The sequence below is a fragment of the Fistularia commersonii genome, chromosome 36, assembly GCF_037954325.1.
Source record: "Fistularia commersonii isolate RoL2024-O1a breed Wild chromosome 36, RoL_Fcom_v1.0, whole genome shotgun sequence".
In the NCBI taxonomy this organism is placed as follows: Eukaryota; Metazoa; Chordata; class Actinopteri; order Syngnathiformes; family Fistulariidae; genus Fistularia; species Fistularia commersonii.
The window spans coordinates 2159439-2185441 of record NC_141319.1 but is presented as its reverse complement, the minus strand read 5'-3'; the positions used below and the strand labels follow the sequence as shown (position 1 = coordinate 2185441).

The 26003-nt window shown below is 38.6% G+C and overlaps 1 protein-coding gene across 1 annotated transcript; it reads left to right on the top strand.

The window, feature by feature from the left end:
- Positions 1-19635: 19635 nt before the first annotated feature.
- atf3 (activating transcription factor 3) lies at positions 19636-24854 on the top strand. The gene is made up of 4 exons (XM_086143150.1): positions 19636-19725; positions 21061-21319; positions 21415-21522; positions 21617-24854. The coding sequence occupies exons 2-4, from the start codon at positions 21062-21064 to the stop codon at positions 21908-21910; spliced, it is 660 nt and encodes a 219-aa protein (XP_085999276.1). The 5' UTR covers positions 19636-19725; position 21061; the 3' UTR covers positions 21911-24854.
- The last annotated feature ends 1149 nt before the right edge of the window (positions 24855-26003 follow it).

Here is a 26003-nt window from a genome sequence, read left to right as displayed (position 1 = left end):
TTAGCCTTACTACCTTTCCACCTGGTCTCCTGGACACACAGTATATCCACCTTCTTTCTCTGCATCATGCTGAACAACTCTCTTTTCCAACAACAACTCTACCTTTTCCTGTCATTGTCCCAATATTCAAAGTCCCAACTCTCAGTCCCAGACTCTTGCCTCTCCTCTTCTCTCTCTGCTTCTGAATACCTCCTCTCATTGTTTGACCTACAGTGGTCCAGTTTCCACTGGTACCGTGTAGGTCATTGGTATCAATGGCGGTCGTTGTTAACCTGAGCCTCGACCAATCCGGTATGAGATAATTAGGTTTGATTCGCTTGTTTTGGCAAAAATTTGACGCCGGATGCCCTTCCTGACACGGCCTTCTGCATTTATCGTGGGACCGGCTCAGAGAGACACGGTCTTGTGCTACCCTGAGGCTGCATTATTGTTCTCCATTAATCAGTTATTTCAATTTGTCACCCTTCGTAATTCTTCAAAAATTAGCTACTCATAATTTGTCGAGCCATTTTTGTGGTCATGTATTCAAAACTCATGCAGAGGTAAATTTGTCACTGAGCACTTTTTTCGCTTCCTACTCAGGAAAAAAATTAAAAATGATTCCTTTTCTGTGTGACCTTTGCCTTCGCAGGTTTTTTAAAAAGAAATATCGAGACATTCTTGGGAATTTCAGCTTTGTGGCGGATCTGCTCAACTTTATGCAAATGTCTGGGTGTGGCTCAGTTAGGTAAACGAATCCCTCAATGTGTAATGTCTGTGCTAAATTTAGTTACCCAACAGCCACTAGGTAGCTCTTCTTCATAAAAAAAAAAAAAAAAAAAAAAAAAAAAGGTCACAAAAAATACATTTTTAATCTTGTTTTGGCTGGAAAACCTAAAAACGGTCATGTTTGTTAGGATTTGAGATGTTTACATAAAAAAATAAAACCCAATAGGTAACAAAGCTAATATTATCCCTGGACGTCAGTGTCTATTTACATGCTTGTTAAAGTCAAACTTGCATGTTACGACGTGGCTTTTAGCCACCGGATCCAGATGAAGATCCATATCACTCAACTCCTCATTGGTGTGTTTGTGTGTGTGTGTGTGTGTGTGTGTGTATGTGTGTGTGTGTGTGTGTACTGTAGATGTGTGTCACAGCTGCCCAGTTTACACATGATCTAAAAATAACGGGAGTTTTGTGACGCCACGTTGAGCCGTGAGAGCCAAAGCACACACCAGCAGAATCACAAAGAAAAAAAACAATTAAAAACAGAATAAAAAATGTATTTAGGCTCAAACAATTCTTTACCAATTCTGAGTTTTTCTCTGTAAAAGTTTTTTGTATGCCACAACCAGGAAGTTTGAAACAGGAAGTGTCATTTTATTTGAAGTGACCCTGTGGCCAGAGGTGAAAATATAAACCTTTAAGGGCGTTGAGGAAATGACACCCCTGAGGCAGAAATCCAAGCAATTGCAGAAAAAAATACATGGAATGCGGCTCGTGGCTCTCCCGGGTTGGTCACTGAGCAGGCATGGAGGGTTTGGTCGCCACGGTGACAGGGCCGTAAACAAACAAAGGCAGGGAGTGAATGAGAGCCTGCTAGCGGGCGGGCAGAGTTTCCCTCCAAACCATGGGGTGATAATCCAAAATGAGTTTTTGTTTCCGTGGGAATCTTCAGCGTCCCTGGTGGAAAAACATCAAATCATCCCTTGTCTTTCACCGGCCAACATTCTGAGCCGGAAAGAGGAATTAACCTGACTAAATAAATTGACAAAAATCTTTTATTTTTAATTGAATTCTGGATTGATTCCTCTGAGCTTGCCATAATTTTTCAGAAAATTTCTCATTTTCAATCACGTGGCCTCAGATTATCAACATGATGTAATTGAATTATTCAGTTCTGCATGTGACGTAATTCACTGACCTCCTCTCAGAAAAAGTTACAGTATCAGGGAAATTAACCCCGAGTTCATTCCAGGGGGGCCGACGAACGAAAGCGACCGGCGTTCATGTGACTCATGTCGCTTGCGTCACGTTTCAAGGCACCAACGTACAAGAGGGAAAACTGGTTCCACTGCATTCTCAGATGTAGAACAACCACAAATCAAAAAATGGAAGCGCGAGCTTTCATCCCGAAACCTGAAATGTGATCAAGTTTCATTGACGGCCGCAATACCGCTTAGATCCACAGAGGGCCACACTGCGACCTCTGGGATCAGTGGGATTTCACGAAACAGCTCCTTAAAACCGATGATTTCAACTTCCCGTTGAGCGCGAAAGGAAGGATGTCAATAATAATAACAACTATAATAATTACTTTCGTTATTGCTATCATTATTATGATGTTTTAAAATCAGTTTCCGGCTTCTTCTTCTTCTTTCGGCTTTTCCCGTTAGGGGTCGCCACAGCGAGTCAACTTTCTCCATCTAACCCTATTCTCTGTATCTTCCTCTCTCACACCAACTACCTTCATATTCTCTCTCACTACGTCCATAAATCTTCTCTTTGGTCTTCCTCGAGACCTCTTGCCTGGCAGCTCTAATTCCAGCATCAGTCTACCAATATATTCTCAATCCTCTGTACATGACCGAACCATCTCAGTCTAGCTTCTCTGACCTTCTCTCCAAAACATCGAACATGTGCCGTCCCTCTGATAGACTCATTCCTGATCCTATCCATCCTGGTCACTCCCAAAGAGAACCTCAACATCTTCATCTCTGCAACCTCTAGTTCTGCCTGCTGTCTTTTGGTCATTGTAACAGTTTCTAGTCCATACATCATCGCTGGTCTCACCACTGTCTTGTACACCTTTCCTTTTATTCTGGCCGATAGTCTTCTGTCACATAGTACCCCTGACAATTTCCGGCTGAATGTTTATATTTGATCAAATTAGATATGAAGCTGATGATTAAATCATACATTTAGCAAACAGCCAACACGTGTATGTACACACGCACGCACACACACACACACACACACACAGCACAACCCACATCAGACTAGTAAAACATTCATTTGTGTGTTTTAGACTCAGGGACACAAAACATTTATGGCTAATCTTTGGCAGCGGATCACTTCCTGTTTGGCACCGAGCTCAGATACATCTAAGAGATTATTCTTTTTCCTTGCTGATTATTTGTCGATATTTATCAATTTTCTGAGTTAATGCATCACTAAAAAATAATTTATGAAATAAAAGAAAATAAGAAATTACAAAAAAGTTTTGCTGCAAAGAGATCTTGACTGAGGAAATTAAAAGAATCCCAGGAAAATCACCAGAGCAGCTCCAGACGTCAAAATCAGAATGATAAGGAAACGAGAGACGTGTTTCAGTTACCAGGTGGCTGAAGGGAAATACTTTTATTTATCGGACTTACAACACGTTGAGCTGAAACGTGACAGACACCATGTGAGAGTTCAACATGCTGAATCACGGCCTGTTTGTTTTTATTTCAGAAGAATAAAATGCAACGCAGCAGGAAGTGCGTAAAGGCCTTCAAATGTCTAAAATGATGTAAAATAGAACATGTAGCATTAACAGATAACGCAAGTGGATGAAATCAATCACCCAATATAGTAATAAAATGTTAATTAAATGGGAGTGTTGTACATGTAAACAGGAACTGACATGATGAATCTGAAAGTGGTCAGAGAGATAGTAGAAAAGTAGACTGAAAATGAATATAATAATTCACAATAATTAACAACAATTAAAGTTAATCAATCTATGGGGTGGAAATTAAATAACTGCAATAACTAATGAAATTGGTCATTAAAATTAAAAAAGCTAGTCAATTATGGCATAAGTGATGAAATAAAATAAAATAAAATAAAATAAAATAAAATAAAATAAAATAAAATAAAATAAAATAAAATAAAATAAAAAAATGCAGAATAAGCCTTAACTAATGAATAAAAGAACATAAAATATTAAATAACAAATTCAGATTAATCCCAGCACCCGACAGGAAACAGGTGAGGCTGGTTACTCGCCGGACGACAGAGCTTCCTCTGTCTGTCCCTGTAATGAACAGCCTTTTCAGGACGAATCTGCGGTTTAAAGTGACGCGTCGGCGGGTTGGTGGTGGTGTGGGGATGTCGGAGTCAAAGTGCAACAAAAGAAAAGCTGTTCACCAGTAAACAACTCTGAGCCTTTTCAGCAGTTACTCAACAAGACAGTCAAAAACAGGATCAAGACACTGGCGGGGAATTAGCAACAACCGACCTACATAAATACCTAACTAGCATAAAGGGTGGCAGTTAAGAAAGAAAAAGAAAAAAGATTAAGATTTTGTAAAAAAAAAAAATCCCAGATATAGCGAGAATTCAAACAAAACAAATAATAATAGTAATTATTATTCATATATTAAAAGGAAAGGAGAAAATCCCAACTTTAGAAGGATGTCCACCAAATAAAATACAAAACAAAACACAAGAAATCAAAAGAAAATCAATTAAATAGATGATCTAAAATAATCTGAATGTCTGAATATGATGTCTAATAGTTTTCAAAGGAAATCCCTAAAACTAGTTATTACTTTCAAAAAAATGCAAGACTTTTGCCCTGAACTTTAGTTTTGGTAAAATAAATTAGAAAAATAATCAATAAATTAGAGAAAAGAAAATTCGCCAAAACTGAGCAACACTTTTTCAAGAGTAGGAATCTTAGTTGGAATTGGACAAGGGAAAAAAAAAGGGAAAAAAATGACATGTCAAGTCATGGCAGTTTCAGTGACCCGGTTCCTTGAGAGAAGATTGTGTCCTTTGACCTGGTTCTTTCTTACAGAGGCGGAGAGAAGACGACAAAGGAAACAGATATTGGGGCTTAAAAAACGTCCCACACTTTGACTCTGTTGTATCACAAGAATCTAGAGTCGTCATCGTGACCTTCATCCCATTTTAGAGCCGCTCTCATCAGGATGAATCATAACCACATTTATCTGCGTGCATCCATTAAAGTGCTGCTGGACTTTTTTCTTAGAACAAAAACAACAACAATATCAACGACAACAACTTAAAATATTTCACGTGCAAAAAAAGTTTTACCCCCAAATCAACAAACATGAAATAGAAATCTGTGATAAGAATGTGTGCAATTTGAGTAAAATTAGCAAAAGGGTTTCAAAATACAATTTAATCAATTATTTCTATTCGCTCTATCATCCACCTCATGTTGAGACAAAACTATTCACGTTCTCACTCACACGTCATCTAGACCAGGGGTGGGCAATTATTTTGGCCGGCGGACCACATTTCTTATTTAATTTTTATGCGCTGGCCAACTAGGTATCATGTAAATTGCAATTTAAATATTCAATTTTTGGGGCATTTTTTTTCAACTTTAAAATCATTAATGACCATATAAATGTACTGGCACCATTTTGTATGTAATCATCCTTACAAAATTAAACAAAAGGAAAAAAAGGAGTTTCTAAATTCGATATTGATTGAAAACACGTATTAAAATATTCAAAGAAAGTAGTTTAGCGGGCCAGATAATAAAAAAGCAAAACGGGCCGAATGTGGCCGAGGGGTTGTAAAAAGCTCAGGTCTGATCTAGACAATAAATAGCCATTCAGTCATTCATTCACTTCTCATATGGAGACATTCAACCATTCATCTTCGCATTCACCCGTCATATAGAGGCAAACGAGCATTCACTCTCCGATTCAAAGATCATGTAGAGACAACCAGCCATTCGCTCACTGATTCACATATAGAAGCTCACAACCATTCAGTCTCTCATTGAGTAATTTGGGTCATTTGGAGCCAATGATGAACCTCTTGCATGTTTTTGGACAGTGGGAGGAAACTGGAGAACCCGGAGGAAACCCATGCAGACAGGGGAAGAACATGCAAGCTCCACACACAAGTGCACCCTGTTGGACTCGAACCAGGGACCTTCCTGCTGTGAGGTATAGCACTGCAAAATATTCAAAAATATTCTTGGAAATTTTTTCCTAAAAAAGAACCTTCAAGACAAAAAGTAATATAAAAATGCCTAAAAACTAGCCAGATTTTTATTTCGGGGGGAATATTGTCAAAAAACACAACTAAAATTTATGATAAATGTGGGACTTTAGTTGAAAAAGAGGCAAAGCCGAAAAATATTTGACAGAAAAATGTCAAAGAAATGTAAGAAATCGTAAGAAATATACACATTTAGCAAAGAATAATAACTCACTAATTTCATGACAATAATATAAAACATAAAAGAACAAAAAACAACTGAAAAATAGTGAAGAAAATAACCCAATAAATCAGATTTTGTAAAAAAAAAAAAAAAAAGATAATAAAAATAGACATGACTCCTGACAATTAGACAAAGAAAGAAAAGAAAGATGAAGAAGGGGTGAGTCGCGGTGACATCACCCTGACCTTCAGCCCGGTTCAGAACCGCTCCAGTTCGATGATTCATGACCACACCGATCTGTTTGCCTGCAGCAGCCCGACACCAGCCCAGAATATGGCACAAACCAAGCCATAATAACAGGTGAAACTTTTGAAGAAGATACTCAGTGGACAAGGAAGAAATGTAAACAACAATTTATCTAAATCAACCCATTAAAAACTGGTGGGCAAGTTTTACCATTTTAACGCAAGAACTACAAATCCTAGATTTGATATTAATAAACAATGAAAAAAATGCATCTTTAATTTTATTTTATTTTATTTTATTTTATTTTATTTTATTTTATTTTATTTTATTTTATTTTATTTTATTTGATGCAGCCTCAGGGCAGCACAGGCCAGTGTCTCCCTGAGCCGGTCTCGAGCCCGGATAAGTGCAGGGGGTGGCATCAGGAAGGGCATCTGGTGCAAAACTTTTGCCAAAACCAAACATGCGAATCAAAGCTAATAATCTCATACCGGATTGGTCAAGGCCCAGGTTAACAACCGCTGCCATTGGTACCAATGACCTACACGGTACCAGTGGAAACTGGAATGCTGTAGGTTGCAGAAGAAGAGGAGGTGTTCAGAAGCAGGAAGGAAGATCAAGCGGACAAAGGCAGAGCAGAAGACAAAATAGTGGAAGCTGAAAAGGGAGGAAGTTTTATTGTTTTCAGGGAGGAGTTGAGAAAGGCTTTGGATGGTCAGGGAGAGCTTCCAGATGATTGGACAATAACAGCTAGTGTTATCGGGGAGACAGGTAGAAGAGTACTTGGTGTGTCATCTGGGGGGAAAGTAGATAAGAAGACTTGGTGGCGGAATGAGGAAGTGCAGGAGTAAATACAGAGAAAGCGGTTTGCAAAGAATAAGTGGGACACTGAGAGGACTGAAGAGAACAAACAGGAGTACAGGTATACACAACAAGATAGAGGTAGCAAAGGCAAAACAAAGGACATACAATGACTTGTATACTTGGTTGGACAGTAAGAAGAGATGATTTATACAGGTTGGCAAAATAGAAAGATAGAGCTGGAAAGGATGTACAGCAGGCCCAGGTGATAAAGGACAGAGAGGGAATTGTATTGACACATCCTAGAAGAGTGATGGGAAGATGGAAAGAGTACTTTGAAAAGCTGATGAAGAGGATGAAGAGTGGAAAGGCAGTTGGTCCTGATGATATACCTGTGGAGGGGTGGAAGTGTCGAGGAGAGGCAGTGATAGAGTTTCTGGCTAGATTATTCAACAGGATCTTGGAGAGTGAGAAGATGCCAGAAGAAATGTGATGGTGGCCATCTTCAAGAACAAAGGGGATGTGCAGAATTGCGACAACTGTAGAGGGATAAAGTTGATGAGCCATACAATGAAGTTATGGGAAAGAGTAGTGGAAACTAGACTGAGAGCAGAAGTCAGTGTTTGTGAGCAACAGTATGGCCTCATGCTCAGAAAGAGTACTACAGATGCAGTATTTGCTTTTAGAATACTACCAGAGAAGGCCAGAGGGAGCTGCATTGTGTTTTTGTAGACCTAGAAAAAGCATATGACAGCGTGCTAAGAGATGAGCTCTGGGATTGGATGAGGAAGTCTGGAGTGGCAGAGGAGTATGTTAGATTGGTGCAGAACATGTATGCTAGCTGTGAGACAGTAGTGCGGTGTGCTGTAGGAGTAACAGAGAAGTCCAAGGTGGAGATGGGACTCCATCAGGGATCAGCTCTGAGCCCCTTTTTGTCCGCAGTGGTGATGGACAGACTGACAGATGAGGTTAGACAGGAATCTCCATGGACCATGATGATTGCAGATGACATTGTGATCTGTAGTGAAAGCAGAAAACAGGTAGAGGAAAATCTAGAGAGGTGGAGATATGCTCTGGAAAGGAGAGGAATGAAGGTTGATCTCAGCAAGACAGAATATATGTGTTTGAATGAGAGGAACACAGATGGAGCAGATAGGCTACAGGGAGTAGAGATCAAGAGGATTTCAGGTACTTAGGGTCAACAGTCCAGAGGGAAGGTCAGAGAAGCCAGATTGAGATGGTTTGGTCATGTACAGAGGAGGGATAGTGAATATATTGGGAGACCGATGCTGGAATTGGAGGTCTCAAGGAAGACCAGGGAGAAGATTAATGGACGCAATGGGAGAGGATATGAAGGTAGTTGGTGTGAGAGAGAGAAGGATACAGAGAATAGGGTTAGATGGAGAGGGTTGATTCGCTGTGGCGACCCCTGAAGGGAAAAGCCCATAGGAGAAGAAGATTTGCAAAAAAGCAAGGGACATAAGGATTCACAATTAAAAAACCCTTAAAATTTCATTTTTGATGAAAATTAGTTCATTCATGCATTATATGCCTATTATAGTGCAATCAGGGAGCAGGAGCCAATCCAAGCTGTCACTGGGCTTGAGGTTGGGTTCACGCGTCTTATAAAGAAATCCAAATATTCACCTTCAAATCTACACATCGGGGTAAAACAAAGTTTCCATTGTACTTACTGTATGTTTTGGGACACTGGGAGGAAACTGGAGTACCCGAAGAAAATCTCCGCACACATGGGGAAAACATGGAGATACCACACAGAAAGGCTAAAAGGCCCCACAGTGGGAATCGAACCAAAAAAAAAAATATGTGAGATTCTCAAACAGGAAAAAACAGTAGGATAGTATGAGATGATAAACACATCCATTTTTTTCTAGTTTGTTTTGCACACATACAGACATGGTCGAACATGATGGAGCAGATTCACAGCCAGGGTATTACCGGAATGTCCAGTACCGACATCTGTGTCGCTGGAGGAAATGGCTTCTGCGGAGGGGGAGGGGCATTTCCAGGATTCCCCGTGATGAGGAGAAGCTTACAGAGAAGCAGAAGAGGAGGTGGTGGTGGTGGTGGGGAGGCAACGAGGAAGAGCCGCTGCTTCCCGGAAAGGGTGACGTAATCCGGCCACTAGCAGAGGTAGGAGGGCAGAGCATTCAATAAATATGAAGCCTGAAAAAATACATTTGCAAAAATATTTACAGACCTTAAAATTGATAAATAAATTACTGTGTGATGATGGATGAAATAAGTAAAATATCTAATGAAATTAATGACTTGGAATTGAAATTGAGTAAGAATTGAAAAGGGGAAAGAAATTTAATTGAATTTGGGAAAAAAATCTTTACCGATTAATCAGAATAGACTGACTTATTTAGAGGGGAAATGCAGAAAATTAGTAGAAAAATATAACAACAACAACGACCATAACCAACCATTACAATCAAAATGAAATGAAATTGCAAAAATGAATACATCAAAAATAATTTTAAAATCTCAGGTTCACTGTAGCTTTACAAACATTTATTCTTAAGTCCCAACCAAAATCATTCTCAATATTAGTGTTGATTGAAAATTTTATATAAACACGTGTTTATATAAACATGTGTTTATAACAACTATCTTATTGTAGCGCTGTATTGTTTTATTATAATATTTAGTATTGCACTTGAAAAATGTGTATAAAGAAAGTTTTGAATTTTATTAATTCATTTTTTTTTTGTACAAGAAGTAGCAGCGACGTCATCTCTGCTCACCAACACCAAGTGACATCAGCCTCCCTTCCAGGAAATAATGCTTCTTCATCCTCATGCCGGCTTTAACCGGCACCCGGAGGGAAACCGGGAAGAAACGGCGAGAGGATGGGAAGCCTCACCGCCGCCTCCACCCCACCCCGCCTCGCCTCCAGCTCCACGTCCTACCGCTCCTCCCCCGCAACACAGAGCATCATCACTGAGCTCTTGTGTTTCATTATCAGCCAATTCAGCGTTGAGGTTCAGTCCGCAGCCACAACAGGCCCACAAACAATCCTTTGTTCCTAATCCAGGCGCAGGGGGGGGAGGGATTAAACAACGTTACTAATAATCCGCTTCTGTCCCCCAAACAATCTCCACCATTGTCCCCTCCAGACTCATCAGTGCTGCACCTTGAGGTCATTCTGTGGGGCTTCTTAATGGGTCCAAATGTCACCACAGAGTAAAAACCCTGTATCTGTATTGAATGTATTGTATCTCCCGAACGAGTTAAATGAATAAGCGCTTCAGCATTGAAACGTGTGGAAAATAATTCAAAAATCAGCTACGAAAGATTTTGTAGTTACCCGATAAGGTTCTGAAATTAGCACAAAAAATTAGGCTGTTATTGCAGAAAATCTATCCCTGAAAGAAAAATAATAATTATAATACATTAACAAAATATACTGATATATTCAATGAAAAGTGCAATATAATTTAATTTTGGACATACACTAAAATTAATTTGAGAAAACTGTACAGTTCAGAATGTATGATTGTTTATATTATGGCATTCAGAAGAAGCTGGATTTTAGTTCCACAAAAAACAGCATGTGTCTCTTTTTGTTTCCACGTGAATTAACAACTTACTTTTCTTCCCAGTTGGTTTCTGAGTGATGGCCAGAGTGAAAAAGAAAGCAAAAACAACACCTGTAATTAAACCCCCTCCTCAAAACTCGAAGATCGAGAATGAACCGGCAGGAGCAGCAGTTTCTACAACATGTGGAACCAGTTATCCGCTTCATTGATTTAAAGCAGTTTAAAATAAAAAAAAGGAAAAAAACAAGAGCCGTTATAATGTTTATGTATCCAGTCTGGTAAATGTCCAGGGATCAATACGCTGCATCTGCTTATTGTCCGGTTGACTAAGTAGCAAACATTAGCTCAGGTTAGCGATCTGACTCAATGGGGACTTCCTGGAACAGAGAGGGACCAGGGGTGAGACGACTTTCTGGAGAAGTAAATTAGGTTCCATAAGAGTGTACTTTTCTTGGCCGGAGCAAGTTTCTCGGGAAATAATTTACCATCATAACCCGAAGAGTTAACATGCTTTGTTCCTGCGGATATGATGAAACTACTCGCAAGTGAGGGGTTATGTATGCTTGAGCATCTGATTCAGCAAGGCATTAGCTCAAGTTAGCTAAGTGACTCAGCGAGAATTGAAGCAGAGCACCTTATATGGACATAAACAGAACTAAGTAAATATTATTTTCCAGGATCTCAAGTCAAAACATCAGTTTGTTAGATCTATGAGAGATTAGCTGCAGATAGCTAGCTCACGTTGCACTGACTCCCATTGGTTGGCTTGCTATTGGAGCCTGGCTACTTTCTGGAGTACCACGATGGATTTCATCACATAATAATACGTGCACCCGACTAAAGGCCTTTACGTACTTGACCTTTGTTTGTCTTGCATGATTGGCCAGAAGTTTGACGTGGGTGTGGTTAATGCAGAAAAGCAGAGATGTTGACCACACCGCATTTCCGCTAGCGCAAAAGGTTGTACGATAGGTTTCAAGATGAGAGAACGAAAGGGTGAGGTATGAAAATCTATGTAACACGTCCAGTGAGGCGGATAAAAACACGCAACTGGCTAGTAATTCTTGGACAGAGGCGCCCGAACGTTGCACACTGAGGAGGGCGTCTTTCCAAAAATATGGCGGTACCTTTGCAAAAATGTTTGCAAAGGCCAAAGGTTGTGTACACCTCATTGCAACGGGTTAATGCTCATGTTAAACACCGTGAAATGACTTTATCACTGTGCTGCGTCATTATTGTTGTTTTCTGTTGGATTCCCCAACGCTTCCTTGAGCGTGAGATCAGGGCGGGGACTTTCCAGGAGTCCTGCATCCTAGTTTCTCACAAATGATGAAACGTCAAATCCCGAAGAAACTTTGTCCTCGTTCTTGCCTCTTATAGAAAGACAACAAATTTCTCACTTCTTGCAGAGTATATATACCTTATCTTCATTCATTCATTCATTTATTCATTATCTATCCAGTTGTCGTTGGGCGAGACACAGGGTACACCCTGGACTAATCGATTGCAGAGTATACACATTTATATGTATACATAGATGAATATTTCTATACATTCAATTTTTTTAGATTAGCAAGCCAGTTTGCTGACTCAGCAGGAAATATTAGCTCCAGTTAGCTAAGTGTCTCAACCAGGACTAAAAGGCTTTATTAACCGGTAGTTAAGGGCTGGGCAAGAGGTCAAACTAATTATGCAGCATTCTCTTGAGGTGACCAACATTTTTCTCATGGACGTTGTTTTTCTGTAGAACTATCATTTTGTATCTTTTATTCTTTGTGTAATTAAAGCGGACGGTTTGAAGTTCAATTAGCATTAAGTGAAAATAATGACATTTTAATTCAACTCCACGAATAATTGAAAAAAGGGGAGATTGTTTACAATAAACCGCCACATCTGTAGTGACTCCTGTTAAGCAAGCACATGAAATGGCAGCCATTCTTGTTAAATTATCTTGCATGTTTGATTTATTGCGATTTTCGGTTTCTCTTTGGCGGAGTCTCGCTGAAAGTACTTGCCGTCATAGTGAAACTTAACAGCTCCTCCTCTGCTTTTGCTTAATGTTCAAGCCTCAGATGTGAGTTCATGATCTGTGAAGCTTGGAGAAGTGAGAGGGGACTTCATGAGAAACCGAGTTATTTTTCATTCTTATCAACTTTGCCTGTCTTCGTTGAATTAACTCATGGCTGCATGGCTGATTACACGTAAACTATTTCACTTGTCATTGCAACAGCTGTGTAATCTCTCACGGCTGTTTTATTTCCTCTTTTAAGATGAAACTGTCTGATTTATTCACTGTGTTCATTTCAATGTTTGACCATCCTGATGACTTTAGCGGCATGAATCACTAAAAAAAAACCCTCGGTCACATTTATGTAACACAAATCCAACTTTCAGGTTTCAAAGAAAAATATGTACATTTTTCTATTAAATGGTATGATGACAATATTCAGCACCACATAACCAGCTTCACTATCGCATACATGCTCATAGCGCCTCTACACAGTCTTTGCCTAAGGTTTTGAAAGAAATGAAATGAACTTGCTGTGAATGAAAATTTAATTCAAGCATTTAAAAAAAAATAAATTAAGTTTTTTTATTATCAAAAATAAATAGAGCTGAAAGAGACCAAATTTGGATATGTACTGTATACAAAATAATATTATTTGTATTCTGAAGATTGTATGAATTTGGTGATTGGAATTTTTTTCCTTATTTTGAATCGTATGGCGAATATAATTGCTTGGGGGAAAAAAAAACAATAGTAAAACAAACAAACCAAAAATCCAAATTTTGAAAAAAAAAAAAAAAACAACTAAATCCAAGATAAAATTTGTCTGTCATGAAAATCCAAAAACTTCAACCATGTGGGTTAAATATACTGAATTAGTGACGAAGATTTTTGTAAAAAGATTAGAATGATCGACCACCAAGATGAAAAAAAACAAAAAAAACAAAATTGTTTCAAATCATTGTTATGTCTGAAAAAATTCAATTGTCATAGCACAACCAATGGTGCTGGGATTGTTACCTCTTGGCAGGACAAACAGATAAATTTACACTAAACTGCACTTTGGCACCGACTAATTCTCTTCACTTGTAAAAATAGAGAACATCATTTTTAACCGGCGGCTTCGGGTTTCAATCACACGTTATTAATAGTCAACAGGGTCAGTGGTGACGTCATTTATCTGGATCACCACGCTGACCTCGTAAACTTTTCAACACCTGTCTGATCGGCCTCATGCATGCGCATGTATGTGTGTGTGTGTGTGTGTGTGTGTGTGTGTATGTCTTCATTGTGCATCCTTCCAAAAATAAAAATAAGATAAAAAAAAAAACTATATGCAGCGGGCCTTGGCTTTAATTAGCGCAAACGTCACAAGCCCAAAGTAGAAAGGCGGGTCGTGGCTGTTATGAAATGAATCATTTACTGTCCCCTTGGGTTGTAAGACACTAATTTTTTTTTTGTTTGTGTCAAAAAGTTAAATGAAAGGATTCAGCGCCCGATAGCGGTACAAACTAAAACAAAATTAACACATTATTATTGCTGCTGATTGATTAATTCAAAGTGGACATTGCCTTAGAGTCTCGACAAATTAAGTCTTGGTGGTAATGTAAATATTTTTTTTCTTTCCTTTTCTAAGAGCCAGATTACATGTTAGATTCGTCCTTTCTAGACCTACAAGGTTTTGGTTACCTTGACGTTTATAACGGCGGGAGTATTTGGACCATTTTCTCGTTATGGGATCAAAATTGCTGTGGGGAAACATTCTCATGGCTGTGGGTCAAAGAGTCACTAAAACAGGTCAAATCTGAAAAAACGAGTAGCAAGTGTCTAGATTTTTATTCATTCGAAAAAACGCCACCGAGCTAGGTTAGAAAAAAAACGAAAAAAAAATTTTTTAACCTGAAGCGGCCCTTACTCTGACAGCATTTTGTCTTTTTAACCCATTTAAATCCAATTATGTTTGCTTATTAGCAATAACATCTTGCACTTTTCAAACTCTGAGTACTTTGACTGTAAATAAAATGTACTGGGTTTAATCCTCACAATGCTGGTTAATTGAACAGAAGGCAATACTTGAGTGAAATAACTGTAGTCAACAGGTAACTATGTGGTATTTTGGAGATTTATAGCTATAGATATGGATGGAAGAAAGTTTAGATGATTCACAGTCAAAATGTAACAAACACACAACTTTAAAAAGTGGAGCATGTGGTGGGGGAGACTGAGACTGCAATGACCTTTGACCTCTCATGGTTCTGTGTTACAGAACTTTGTAGTATGAATAGTTGTACAATGTTGTTATTGATGCATTATACTAAACTACACCGTAAGTTTTAGGAGCAGGGGATACACACTCAGTTTAACTGTTGGCATTGTGTGAAGCGCCCCCTTGGGTTTTCCCTGTTTGGGGTTGTTGAATTAAAAACCATCCTCTTAAGAGCAATATCCCATAAGCAAAGCATCCTTGACTCTGTATGTCACATTACAAAACCACAGCTCGCCACAGGACTAAAACAGAAATATTTAGTTGGAATACTTTTTTTAGACATATAAATATATATGTGTAAACATCTGTAACTCATTTTTAAAGCTTTAAGAAACACTCCGGCATCCCATCTCAGCCACTAAGTTACTAGGCGTGATTCTAGTGAAAGACAGCTTGCAGCTACATAGCTCTGCGCCAATAGCGGCCATCCCATGGCCTCCTAGGAGAACAATTCTAATTCCTGAAACTCTGACTGACTAAAAACACAGACGAACAAAAACCAAAACCTGAAGTGAAACCAGGCAAAGGCCCAGTGGCACAGTTTAACTTGCATGTGGAAACCCCCCCCCGAAAAAGCAGGAAAAGAGAGGGGGCCCACCCCTTGCTAGTTAGCTTAGCATTATGAATAGCAGTCTACGCTGCCATTAGCCTAGCCACATCACAAATGCAAAAACTCTCTGAATTTTTTTTGTACTATTTTCTAGCATAATTCTCTAAGACATCTTTCAGTAATCAATTGCTGATTACTAGCCAATTTTTGGTCTTTTTTTTTTTTTCTTAGCCTTGCTTTTTTTTTACATCTACCCACATCTGGATCTAAATTGGACCTTCTTAATTTCTTGTAGATTTAAAAATAATATTTATGAGCGCTTTAAGACGTTCTTTGGAAGACCTCCCTTTCTCATTTTTTGACAGAAAACATTACTCACTCACTGTGATATACATACATACGTACATTTCATTTATTTGTATACATATATATGTATAGAAATATGAATTTTGATTAAAAAAAGGTCTTTCAGAAAGTGATTTCTCAGCCTCCTTATAAAAAACTTTATTTTACAAAATAAAAACAAATAATACAAAATTGTTTGTATAACATATTTTTTCAATTTATTTATTTGTTTGTTTTGCAGGCAAGGTTCATATTTGATGTGTCACCAGTCCAAGTAGATGCAGCATCCAGGAAGTTCATCTTTTTCACTTTCCTTTCCTGAGAAAAGTTTGTCATGTTTGAGCACTGCAGCCATCCGTATGTTATCTGTGAGTCTGAAGGTGGAACTTTCCAGAGTTTAATTCCGAGGAGACTCTGTCTCGTTGAGCGCAAATGTTACCCGGGGAAGAATGATTGTGTTGACTTCATACACTATCAGATATCAGATATTTCCCCAATATAAATATTGGGAAAATCATCAAGCAAGAAGAAAAAAATGACAATGAAATTATCTAAACATTAACACGTTAAAAAGCAAGAAATGGCCACATCATTTTTGAGTTAAGGGGAAATCACCTTAAAACAAACCAAAAGGTTACTTAAATATATGTAAGAGTTTATGTAAAAACCAGCAGGAAAAATGCCAGTTAAAAGGGCAATAATCATCCTTTAAAAATGAGATGAAAATATCCAGATATTCCTAAAATAATATCTAAAAATCTAGACTTAACGGCTTATGAAGATTTATGTGATTTATGTTGAAATTTAAGAAGGGGGGACATGTGTTTTATAAGGTTTTTAAATAAACCCCTTACCTCCATAAAACCCAAACTGCTGCATTATTCTCAAGTTTGTGGAATATCAATGCCGACAAGCCCCGACCCGCAGCCATCAGGTCACTCGTGGACATCTCGCTGCTAAACCGCATTTCCTGTTGCACCAACATACTGATCGAAATCTAAGTTGTGCAACTTTTCGACCCAGTGTAGCGTAATTTTTCAAGGAACGTTCAAAAAAAAAAAGTTAAAAAAAAAAAAAGTGGCAACCAGGAGTTTGTAGACACTTATATCCGGGATAGATGAGGAGGAAGAGGAAGAACGAAGCAGCAGTAATTATTGCCTATTTAATTCTTTTAATTATTTAGTTATTCTATTATTTAATCGCAGAAAACCTTTCTGCAGATAGTAACATCATTGTGTATTTACAGATTTGTTTTCTTTAAGATTCATTTATTTATTTTGTGATTTTTTTTTGCATTTTAAGTTATGCGTCCTAGATTTGATAGGTGTTGTTTTTTTCCTGTGTTTTAAGGGGTCAATTTTTACTAATATCTAGTTAATATTAGTTCATCTTCTGGGGATGAAAAGTCATTTGGGGATATGGTTAGCACTTCTACCTCGCAGCAAAAAAGTCTCCATGGAATCTCCATGGTCTCCCCATGCCTGCGGGGGGTTTCTTCTGGGTTCTCCGGTTTCCTCTCGCAGACTTAAAACATGCAATTGGTTCATTGGAGGCTTCAAATTTGCACATGAATGAGAGCGTGATTGGAAAGAAAGATAGAAAACCTAGAAAGTGTGTCTTTTTGACAATCTATCGCAATATTTCCACTTCTTGCCCTACTGCTTTGCACTGTCACAGAGAAAACCACCATGCTGCTATTGTACCAAATTAGTTTTAATCGCTGACCTTTGCACTAAACTGGACAAAAACAAAAAAAACAAAAAAAAAAACTCTGCTGCTGCTTTCCCATGTCTGACATCTTTTCACCTTACAAGCAATTTGTACCTGCATGCACTTTAATCCTTACCTTACCTCATACCTTATAGTTTGTTTACTGTTTAATGTTATAATGCACTGTACTGTTTCATTTACACCCTATTATTATTATTGTTAGTTTTTTTGTTCATTTCACGTCGCTGCGAGATTGTGAGTAACGTCTTCTCGATTCCTCTGTATGTCCAGTACAAGCACAGAAATTGAATATAAAGCTGACTTTGACTATATGACGTGTGAATGACATGTGAATGGTTGTATGTTTATACGCGGCCCTGTGACATAACAATCAATAGCTGCAGAAAAGGGAAATCAAAAAAAGAGTATTATTTAAGTGAACATGAAAGTAAATATATAAATCCATATTTTGTTTGTTTCCATCAGATGTGACTACAAGCATTTATTCAAAGAGCTTTGGTGGAAAGGAAGTGGGACAAGCAGAGAGCTGTGTCTGGAGGAGACCGGGAGTTTGTGAGTTGCAACACTTATCAGGAAATGTGGAAGAAAAAAATCAAAAACTGATGCTGATGAAAAGCGTCCCTTGTTTTTTAGCATGATTCATCAAGACACTGGACGTCATGAGGAACCAACATATATATTATATTATATTATATTATATTATATTATATTATATTATATTATATTATATTATATTATATTATTTTCATTATTTTCATTATTTTCATTATTTTCATTATTTTCATTATTTTTATTATTTTAAATATTGTAATATTTGATTATTTTTATTATATTACATGATACCACAGGAATAATTGGTATATTTACTAGGATAATACGTTTCATTAGTTGCAATTCTGCTCTTTTAATTTTTGCTTCATTTCATTTCATTATTGTTTCCTTACCCTGTTCAAAACAGAAGGTTTCTGAATTTCGCTGAATTCCTGTCCATTTAGGTCAGTTTCCAGTTTATTCATATATTTATTTTGCTCATTTATTGTAGTGCTGTAGCAAAATTTACTGATTTTTTGGGGTCATTTTTGTTAAAATAGCTGTTTATTTTCTTGCACTTTAAAAGAAATAGTTGACTTTTTTGTAATTGATCAAACCTCATTTCATTGATTTACTTTCACTTGAATGTTATCTGTAATTTTAAACTCCTGTTCATCTGAAAGAGCTGCTTTTCTATAAAACAACAACATCAAATATTGACACATTTAAAGAGAAAACGGCAAGAAGAACGAGGGATCGATGGAAGACGAATGATGAGAGGGGATGGAAGAAGAGATGAAAAAATAAAGATATGAGAAGGGTGGAAAGATGACAAGAGATGAAGGGTGAGAAGACGAGGGGAGGGAGGGTGAAAGAGGAAGGTGAAAGGGAAGTGATGAAAAAGGGATGGACGAAGACTGATGCAGAGGAAAAAAGCGGACAAAGTAAAAAGGAAAAAGATAATAACAGAGGGATGAAAATAATAGAAGGGGTGAAAAGGAGGAGGGAGCGATAGAGAAGAGGATGAAGGGGATGACAAGTGGGAAAGGGGACCAAAGAAGGAGAAGAGAAAGTAAAGGGGATGAGGGGATGGAAAAAAGACAGAAATACTTAAAATGAAGCAGAAAGAAAAAGACAGTAAAAGTTACTGAGGGAAAGACGCGATAAACGGAGAGAGAGAGAGAGAGGCGGAGAACAAGGAGAAGAAAGGAAGGGAAGGAGAGGAGGAGGGATGGAGAGCAGATCGGAGGAAGAGGAAGAGGGGAGGAGAGGAGAAGAGGAGGGGAGGGAAGCCTGCCCTGTTATGGCTGAGCGGCTCGGGGTTGCTGGATTGCATCATGGCAGGATAAGCCTTCTATAAATAGGGTGACGTCACCCCTCCCCTTCCCCCCCTCCCTCCTCTCGCTCGAGTAAGATTCCTGATCGACGTCACAAGGCCACGCCCACCGGCGCCCTGTCACTATAAAAGAACGTGATGCAACGCGGCGAGGGTAGGTCACTCGCAGACAGCGAGCCGCGCATCCAGAAGAACAGACCTTTCGGACCACGGAGCCGCTCGCGACACAGGTTGGTCCGTTGATTGGTCGGTCATCTTCCGGGTGCGTTAGTTTGTTTGTACCGGAATTCCGGCGGAGGGCGGCGTTCCGTCCTGTCACGGCTTTTGTGTTTTGGTTTTTTGAATTCTTATTATGGATTTCCCAGTCCGAGTTGTCCAAACGAACGGCGTCCCGGGACAGCATTAAAAAGTACACGCTTTCAAAACTTCCGCCCGGACGTTCCTTTGTGTTCCGATTTCAACCGAAACACGAAAGTTTATGTCTATACTTAATGTCTAGACTTGTATCTATGAACTGTAGCTATACCGAATTTCAAAGTTCTCGCCTCCTTCCTGTTGCTATCTATCTATCTATCTATCTATCTATCTATCTATCTATCTATCTATCTATCTATCTATCTATCTATCTATCTATCTATCTATCTATCTATCTATCTATCTATCTATCTATCTATCTATCTATCTATCTATCTATCTACCTACCTACCTACCTACCTACCTTTTCATGGCAGGACATTGCTTTGGGATTTTGTAAGTCCTAGGAAACTTTATATTTGTCGGTTTTCTGGGACCACTTTCAACACAACTTGATATATTTTATTAAAAACCCCGCATTATCAGGGGAAAACATAAACTAATTGTAAAACAAGCTAATTGTTAGAGAAATCGACAGAAATAATGAATTAACGGTGCCTGTATCATTGATTCAATAAATGACTGGGTCACAACGATGATATTGACGTATTTGCGGAAAATATCTGATGGCAGGAAGAAATGATAAACATTAATAAATATGTAATCCGTGGTTTATGATCACAGTAATGAAATGTTAAACGTCACACTGGTAATTGTTTATGATCTGTTGATAATTTTCCTGACAAACTGTCTTAATAAATCTGAAGTGGATGATAATAAGGTAGTTGACCCTGGTTTGGGTTCTATGTATGGTCTTTAAATTCAGTTTTATGATATTACGTGTGTTTATGCGAAACATTGAGAAAATACATAGAAAGTACATAAAAGCAAATATTACAGCAGTAATAATGATTTACAGTGAAATGGGATATGACTTTTTTTCTACCTGTTGAATCTCAAGTGCAGATTTTTTGAGATCTTTCCCTCTGACTCTGTCATTATAATATAATTATAATGGCAATATTGTTTTCTGTCTTAACATTTTTGTCATCTTTGCTCACTTTTTCAACTCGTTATCTTGTTCATTTCGTTTTTTTGTTCCATCTCAGAACATTTCATGCGGACTATTTGAGATTGTTTGGAAAAATTCCGATTCATTACCGAGTGTCTTTTGGGTCATTTAATGCAGTCTTACCCTTTTGCGTCCCCAGAATGATGCTGCAACACACGGGCCCGTCGCTGGCTGACATCAGCTGCTCGGCGCTGGTACCCTGCCTGTCGCCGCCCGGATCCCTCACCCTGGACGACTTCACAAACTTCACGCCGATCGTCAAGGAGGAACTCCGCCTCGCCATCCAGACCAAGCGCCTGTCCAACGGGCTCAGCGTGGACGTCAGTTCTGACGGCGCCAGTTCCAGCTCGGACAGGGCCTCCGAGGGCCCCGCCTCCGAGACGGGGGTCAGTAGGCAGGTGAGGGGAAAGAGAAAGCGGAAAGAGGGGATTTTTTTTTCCCCCCAACGTGAAGCTTTTTTTAAGGCTAACCGTGACGTTCATCCCCCTTTCAGTTGACTTCAGATGAGCTGGACAGGAGGAAGAGGAGGAGGGAGAGGAATAAGATTGCCGCTGCCAAGTGTCGCAACAAGAAGAAGGAGAGGACAGAATCTTTGCAGAAGGTACTTCATCACTTTGACATAAAACCCCGAAGAATTTTGTATTTGTGAGAAATCAGAAGAAATCATGATCTGATTCTCTCTAATTCTCTTTCAGGAATCGGAGAAGCTAGAGATCGTCAACGCTGATCTGAAGGCCCACATCGAGACGCTGAAGCAGCAGAAGCAGCAGCTGGTTTACATGCTCAACCTGCACCGGCCGACCTGCATCGTCCGAGCCCAGAATGGACAGACGCCGGAGGACGAGCGCAACCTCTTCATCCAGCACATCAAGGAGAGCAACCTACAGCTGCAGAACTTCGCCGCCACCGCCACGTCGTCCACGGTGGATCCCGTTGACGTAGAACTCCTGACGCTGGACAACGTCCACTGCTCCTCCAGCCACCTATGACTTTTCTAAGACTTGCTTCCACCTGCTGCTACTGAATGTTTGGACAGACTTTTCAAGATCCACCGGGGGAGGGAGCTCAACCTCGCCTGGGCGTCCATAAGGTGCGAGGTCACTCTCCAAATCCGCAGCCGCCGGCTGGACAGAGGTCACGAAGCACACACGGGCACATTAGCCCGTCTTTTACTGTGTTTCTTCTGAAGCCGTTTCATACCAGAAGCACGACAAAGAAAATTCAGCATTAACTACAAATGGAAACCATGTTGACGCTAACACTAGCAGCTAACCCCATTCTGTGAATTTTATGAAGTGGATATTAGCGAAAATAGCATGTTTGTTTTCATTAGACTCCTGTTAAAGTTCCCAGGAAAGTCAAAGTTTCCCCTGATGTAACAAACACAGGGGATATTTATATTAGTTACACAATATTGATGCTAATGCGATGAACTAGCTTTGTTCTTTAGCTGCTACATTTCAACATAGCACAAAAAACCAAGTGTGCACTAGCGGTAAACAAAAAATTTCATTGGTCGAAATGTCTTTCCCCAAGAGGATAAAAACCTGCGATCGAGCTCCTCTGCTAAAATGAACACATTGTAATGTGAATATTAAGAAAATTTAGGGCAAAAATGTGCATTCGGTGTGAAATGGCTTTAAATGTGACATTTACGGCCAAGGGGAGACGCAAAAGCACTAAACACCCGCTGCAATTTTTTTTTTTTTTTTTTATTTACCGATATTTTTGGATAAATGATATTTGTACCAAAGTTTGATTTCAAGGCGATCAAGGCACATAATTTCACTCGCAACAAAATTGGATTGCAATGTTACGAATCTAACGTGATTGCAGAGTTTCCATCCACAAGGTTCAGTTTGCATTTTAAAAAGATGTGGGAAAATTTTGGACAATTAAATCCTCACAGAGATATTTGTTGAGACTTCTCGCAAATAAAGACATACATCGTGACCATTTGACCCACATCATCAAATAAAAACATGAAATATCGAAGTAAAATATTCAAACGCTAATCACGTCACAGATACAACTATTGTCATTCGGGTCTGAATCCATTCGCTTCTGGAATACGTGCACAAATGTGAGAGAGTGAGAGAGAAAATTGGTTTGGAAGCCTTAGCATTTATCTGGACAGTTTAATGCTGAACACAAATGAAACGCTGATTTGCATTAATCACAAAGCAGCGGAAGCGCAGAAGTTTGTACTTTCAATTACCGGCCGTTCGGTGAAAAAATACAATTGCTTTTGGATGGAAACTTGACTATCACTTCTTGTTCTTGATATACTGAATTTTATCCAGGACCCGCTGTGAGGCCTGTTGTTGCCGAGGCAACCCCGTTTTGCCTGTCCTTTATACAACATCAACAACCACATCTGCTGCTAATACTAACCACTCAGGACCTATACAGGACATGCCAATTCGTCATTTGTCGCCTCATTGGGGGAAAAAAAAGAAGTAAACAAAAAAACTTGTTTACTGTCAATCAGGTTCAGAGTCATATAACAGGAGAGTATTTTGCAGGCAGAGATTACTATTATTATTATCATGCACTTAACTCAAGAAAGTAACATCCATGTATGCAGATGATACTGTACTGACTAACAATGTGAAATTCCCTGGTAAAATACAAAAAAAAACATATATATATATATATATATATATATATATGATTTCTAAAGAACAACTAATTTCTGCGCTTCTTCTTAATGTTGACAAAAGTAGTTGCAATGTTGCTTTTTTTTTTCCAAACAATGCTACAGGTATCTGAGTGTTTTTATTTTTTCATTTTTAGATTTTCCTCATGTTTCGTTTAGTTTTTCTACCTGAAATTTTGTATGAACTGCATTCACTGTATGGAAACACCAAATGCCTCCTGTTGGTGTTGAAAACAAACAAAAACAAAAGATTACGTTTTCATATTTTTTGGAAAACAATCGATGGGTAATATTTGGTTTGAGAGTTGTGTTCACTGACTGTCATTTAGCTCCGTATTTCATGTGTTGCATCAGGTTTTTGGCTCCTGACTCTTAAATGATGCAAGACATCATGACAACTTGGTGAGAGTGTGTGTTTGTGTGAGTGTGTACGTGTGTGTGTGTGAACTTTATCAGTGTGCGTGTTTTAACCAACTGCGAAATGTTTCACGATGCTGTACTTTGTGTCCTTTTCGCTTGTGGCTGAACTCATTCCTAGAAGAGGGAGCGTGCTGTTTCCTGCACAAACAATCTTATAAAATATAATGAGTTTTGTGACTCCTGGGGTCAGAATAACTTAAAAACAATACTAGAAAGAAATTAGCACAAAAGTAGAAAAGTTAAAAGGGCCAGAGAATCAGCCAGAAGCCTAAAAAACCACGGAAATTACTTAGAAAATCATTTTTCGACCACCATATATGACCAACCGTGAAACTTAATTGCGTAAATGAAACTTTCTGAAAGTAGTGATTGAGTGTCTTGGGAGTCTATTCTATTATTATTATATTTCATGTCAAAAGCTAATCCCAGGATTAATCTGGGAACTGAGGAACACAATGGAACTCCTGTCCATAAGAAAAACACTTTCAAAATGGGAGGGTTTCATTTGCATAATGGAGTGTTTGAAGATGTGTGGGTGTGATGACATAAGGCCCACAGATGAGTTGGAACCTGAAAAAAGTTTCTTGTGACATTAGATCGATTCAACCAGGCGAAACGTCGGGACAGAGAGGAGGATAGTTATTTATCCCGTCTTTAAAAAGTATAAAAAAAGGTTTGAAAGTGGTGTGTGTTGTTGCTGCTGGAACCCTTGATTTTGACTCACTGCCATGTCTATCCTACAAGAAGCTGTAGTGTATGTGTGAGTTTGTGTGTGTGTGTGTGTGTGTGAGAGAGAGACTGTTGCACGTCTGTTGGAGCAATAAACCAAAACTGAATAAAAGTTGTGATAAAAACTCCTGTGCCACTGTCAGTGTCAACCTCCATGTTTTTTGGTGTGTTTTTTTTACTTAATTAATTAAAATACTTCAGATGAAACCTTTCTTTTATTTTCCTTTTTTTTTATCCATGAAATGTGACACAAAGTCACTCACAGAGGCAGGTTTCACTCTTAAATTCAATACATTACAAATAAATCAAACATAACGACCTTGAATGTTTTATACTCATAACTTCCTTTCGATTATGAATGACACCATAGTAAATACATCCGTTTATGGGTCTGAACATACAAAACATGTATGCTGTCAAATATTCCTCTTATTTTTTTCAGATAAATATTGTAAATGTACAGGTAATTATTATTACTTCATTTTATCGAATTTAATGGGGAAATTTGAAAAAAAAAATGTCATTTTTTAAACTGCTTCCCTGTTATTTCAAATTGTACCCATCTATATTTAACTAAATTTAAAAACTTTTGTTCTTCATAATACATGATTATTTTTTTTTAGACAAAATGAATTGTGAAATAGAATTGTGGAAAAATTCTAGTTATTTTATTTGTTAATCAAAGGAGAGAAGACTGAAGGACAAGACTGGACATGCCAGAGAGAAGGTCTGTGTGTGTGTGTGTGTGTGTGTGTGTGTGTGTGTGTGTGTGTGTGTGTATAAGTGTGTAAGTTATAAGTGTGTGTCATCAGCTGGTGAGATATGACTCATCGCAAGTTGTCAGCAGAGAGAATCATCGAGATGCTTTGTAAATACACACACACACACTTTCTCTCTCTCTCTCTCTCTCTCCCACCCACCCACCCACACACACACACACACACACACACACATTGGTAATTATTAAGTCAATATCATTTCATTTTAGGTCATTTTTGACTACATTTTCACAGATATTTAATTGATACTTTTTTAGCTGTTTTTATAACATAAAAATTATCAGTTAATTAGAGAAGTTTGAAACTTCTTTTCCCCCTGCAGTTTTTTACCCAATTTATGGTCAATCGTCTTTGGAACCGAACATTCCTGGTTCGATTCCCGGCTCCTAGTGTGTTGAAGTGTTGTTGAGCAACATACTAAACCTACTAAACATACTAAACATACTAAACCTCTGGTGGAGGCAGCGTACGGCTCATTATTAATCCATGATGGGT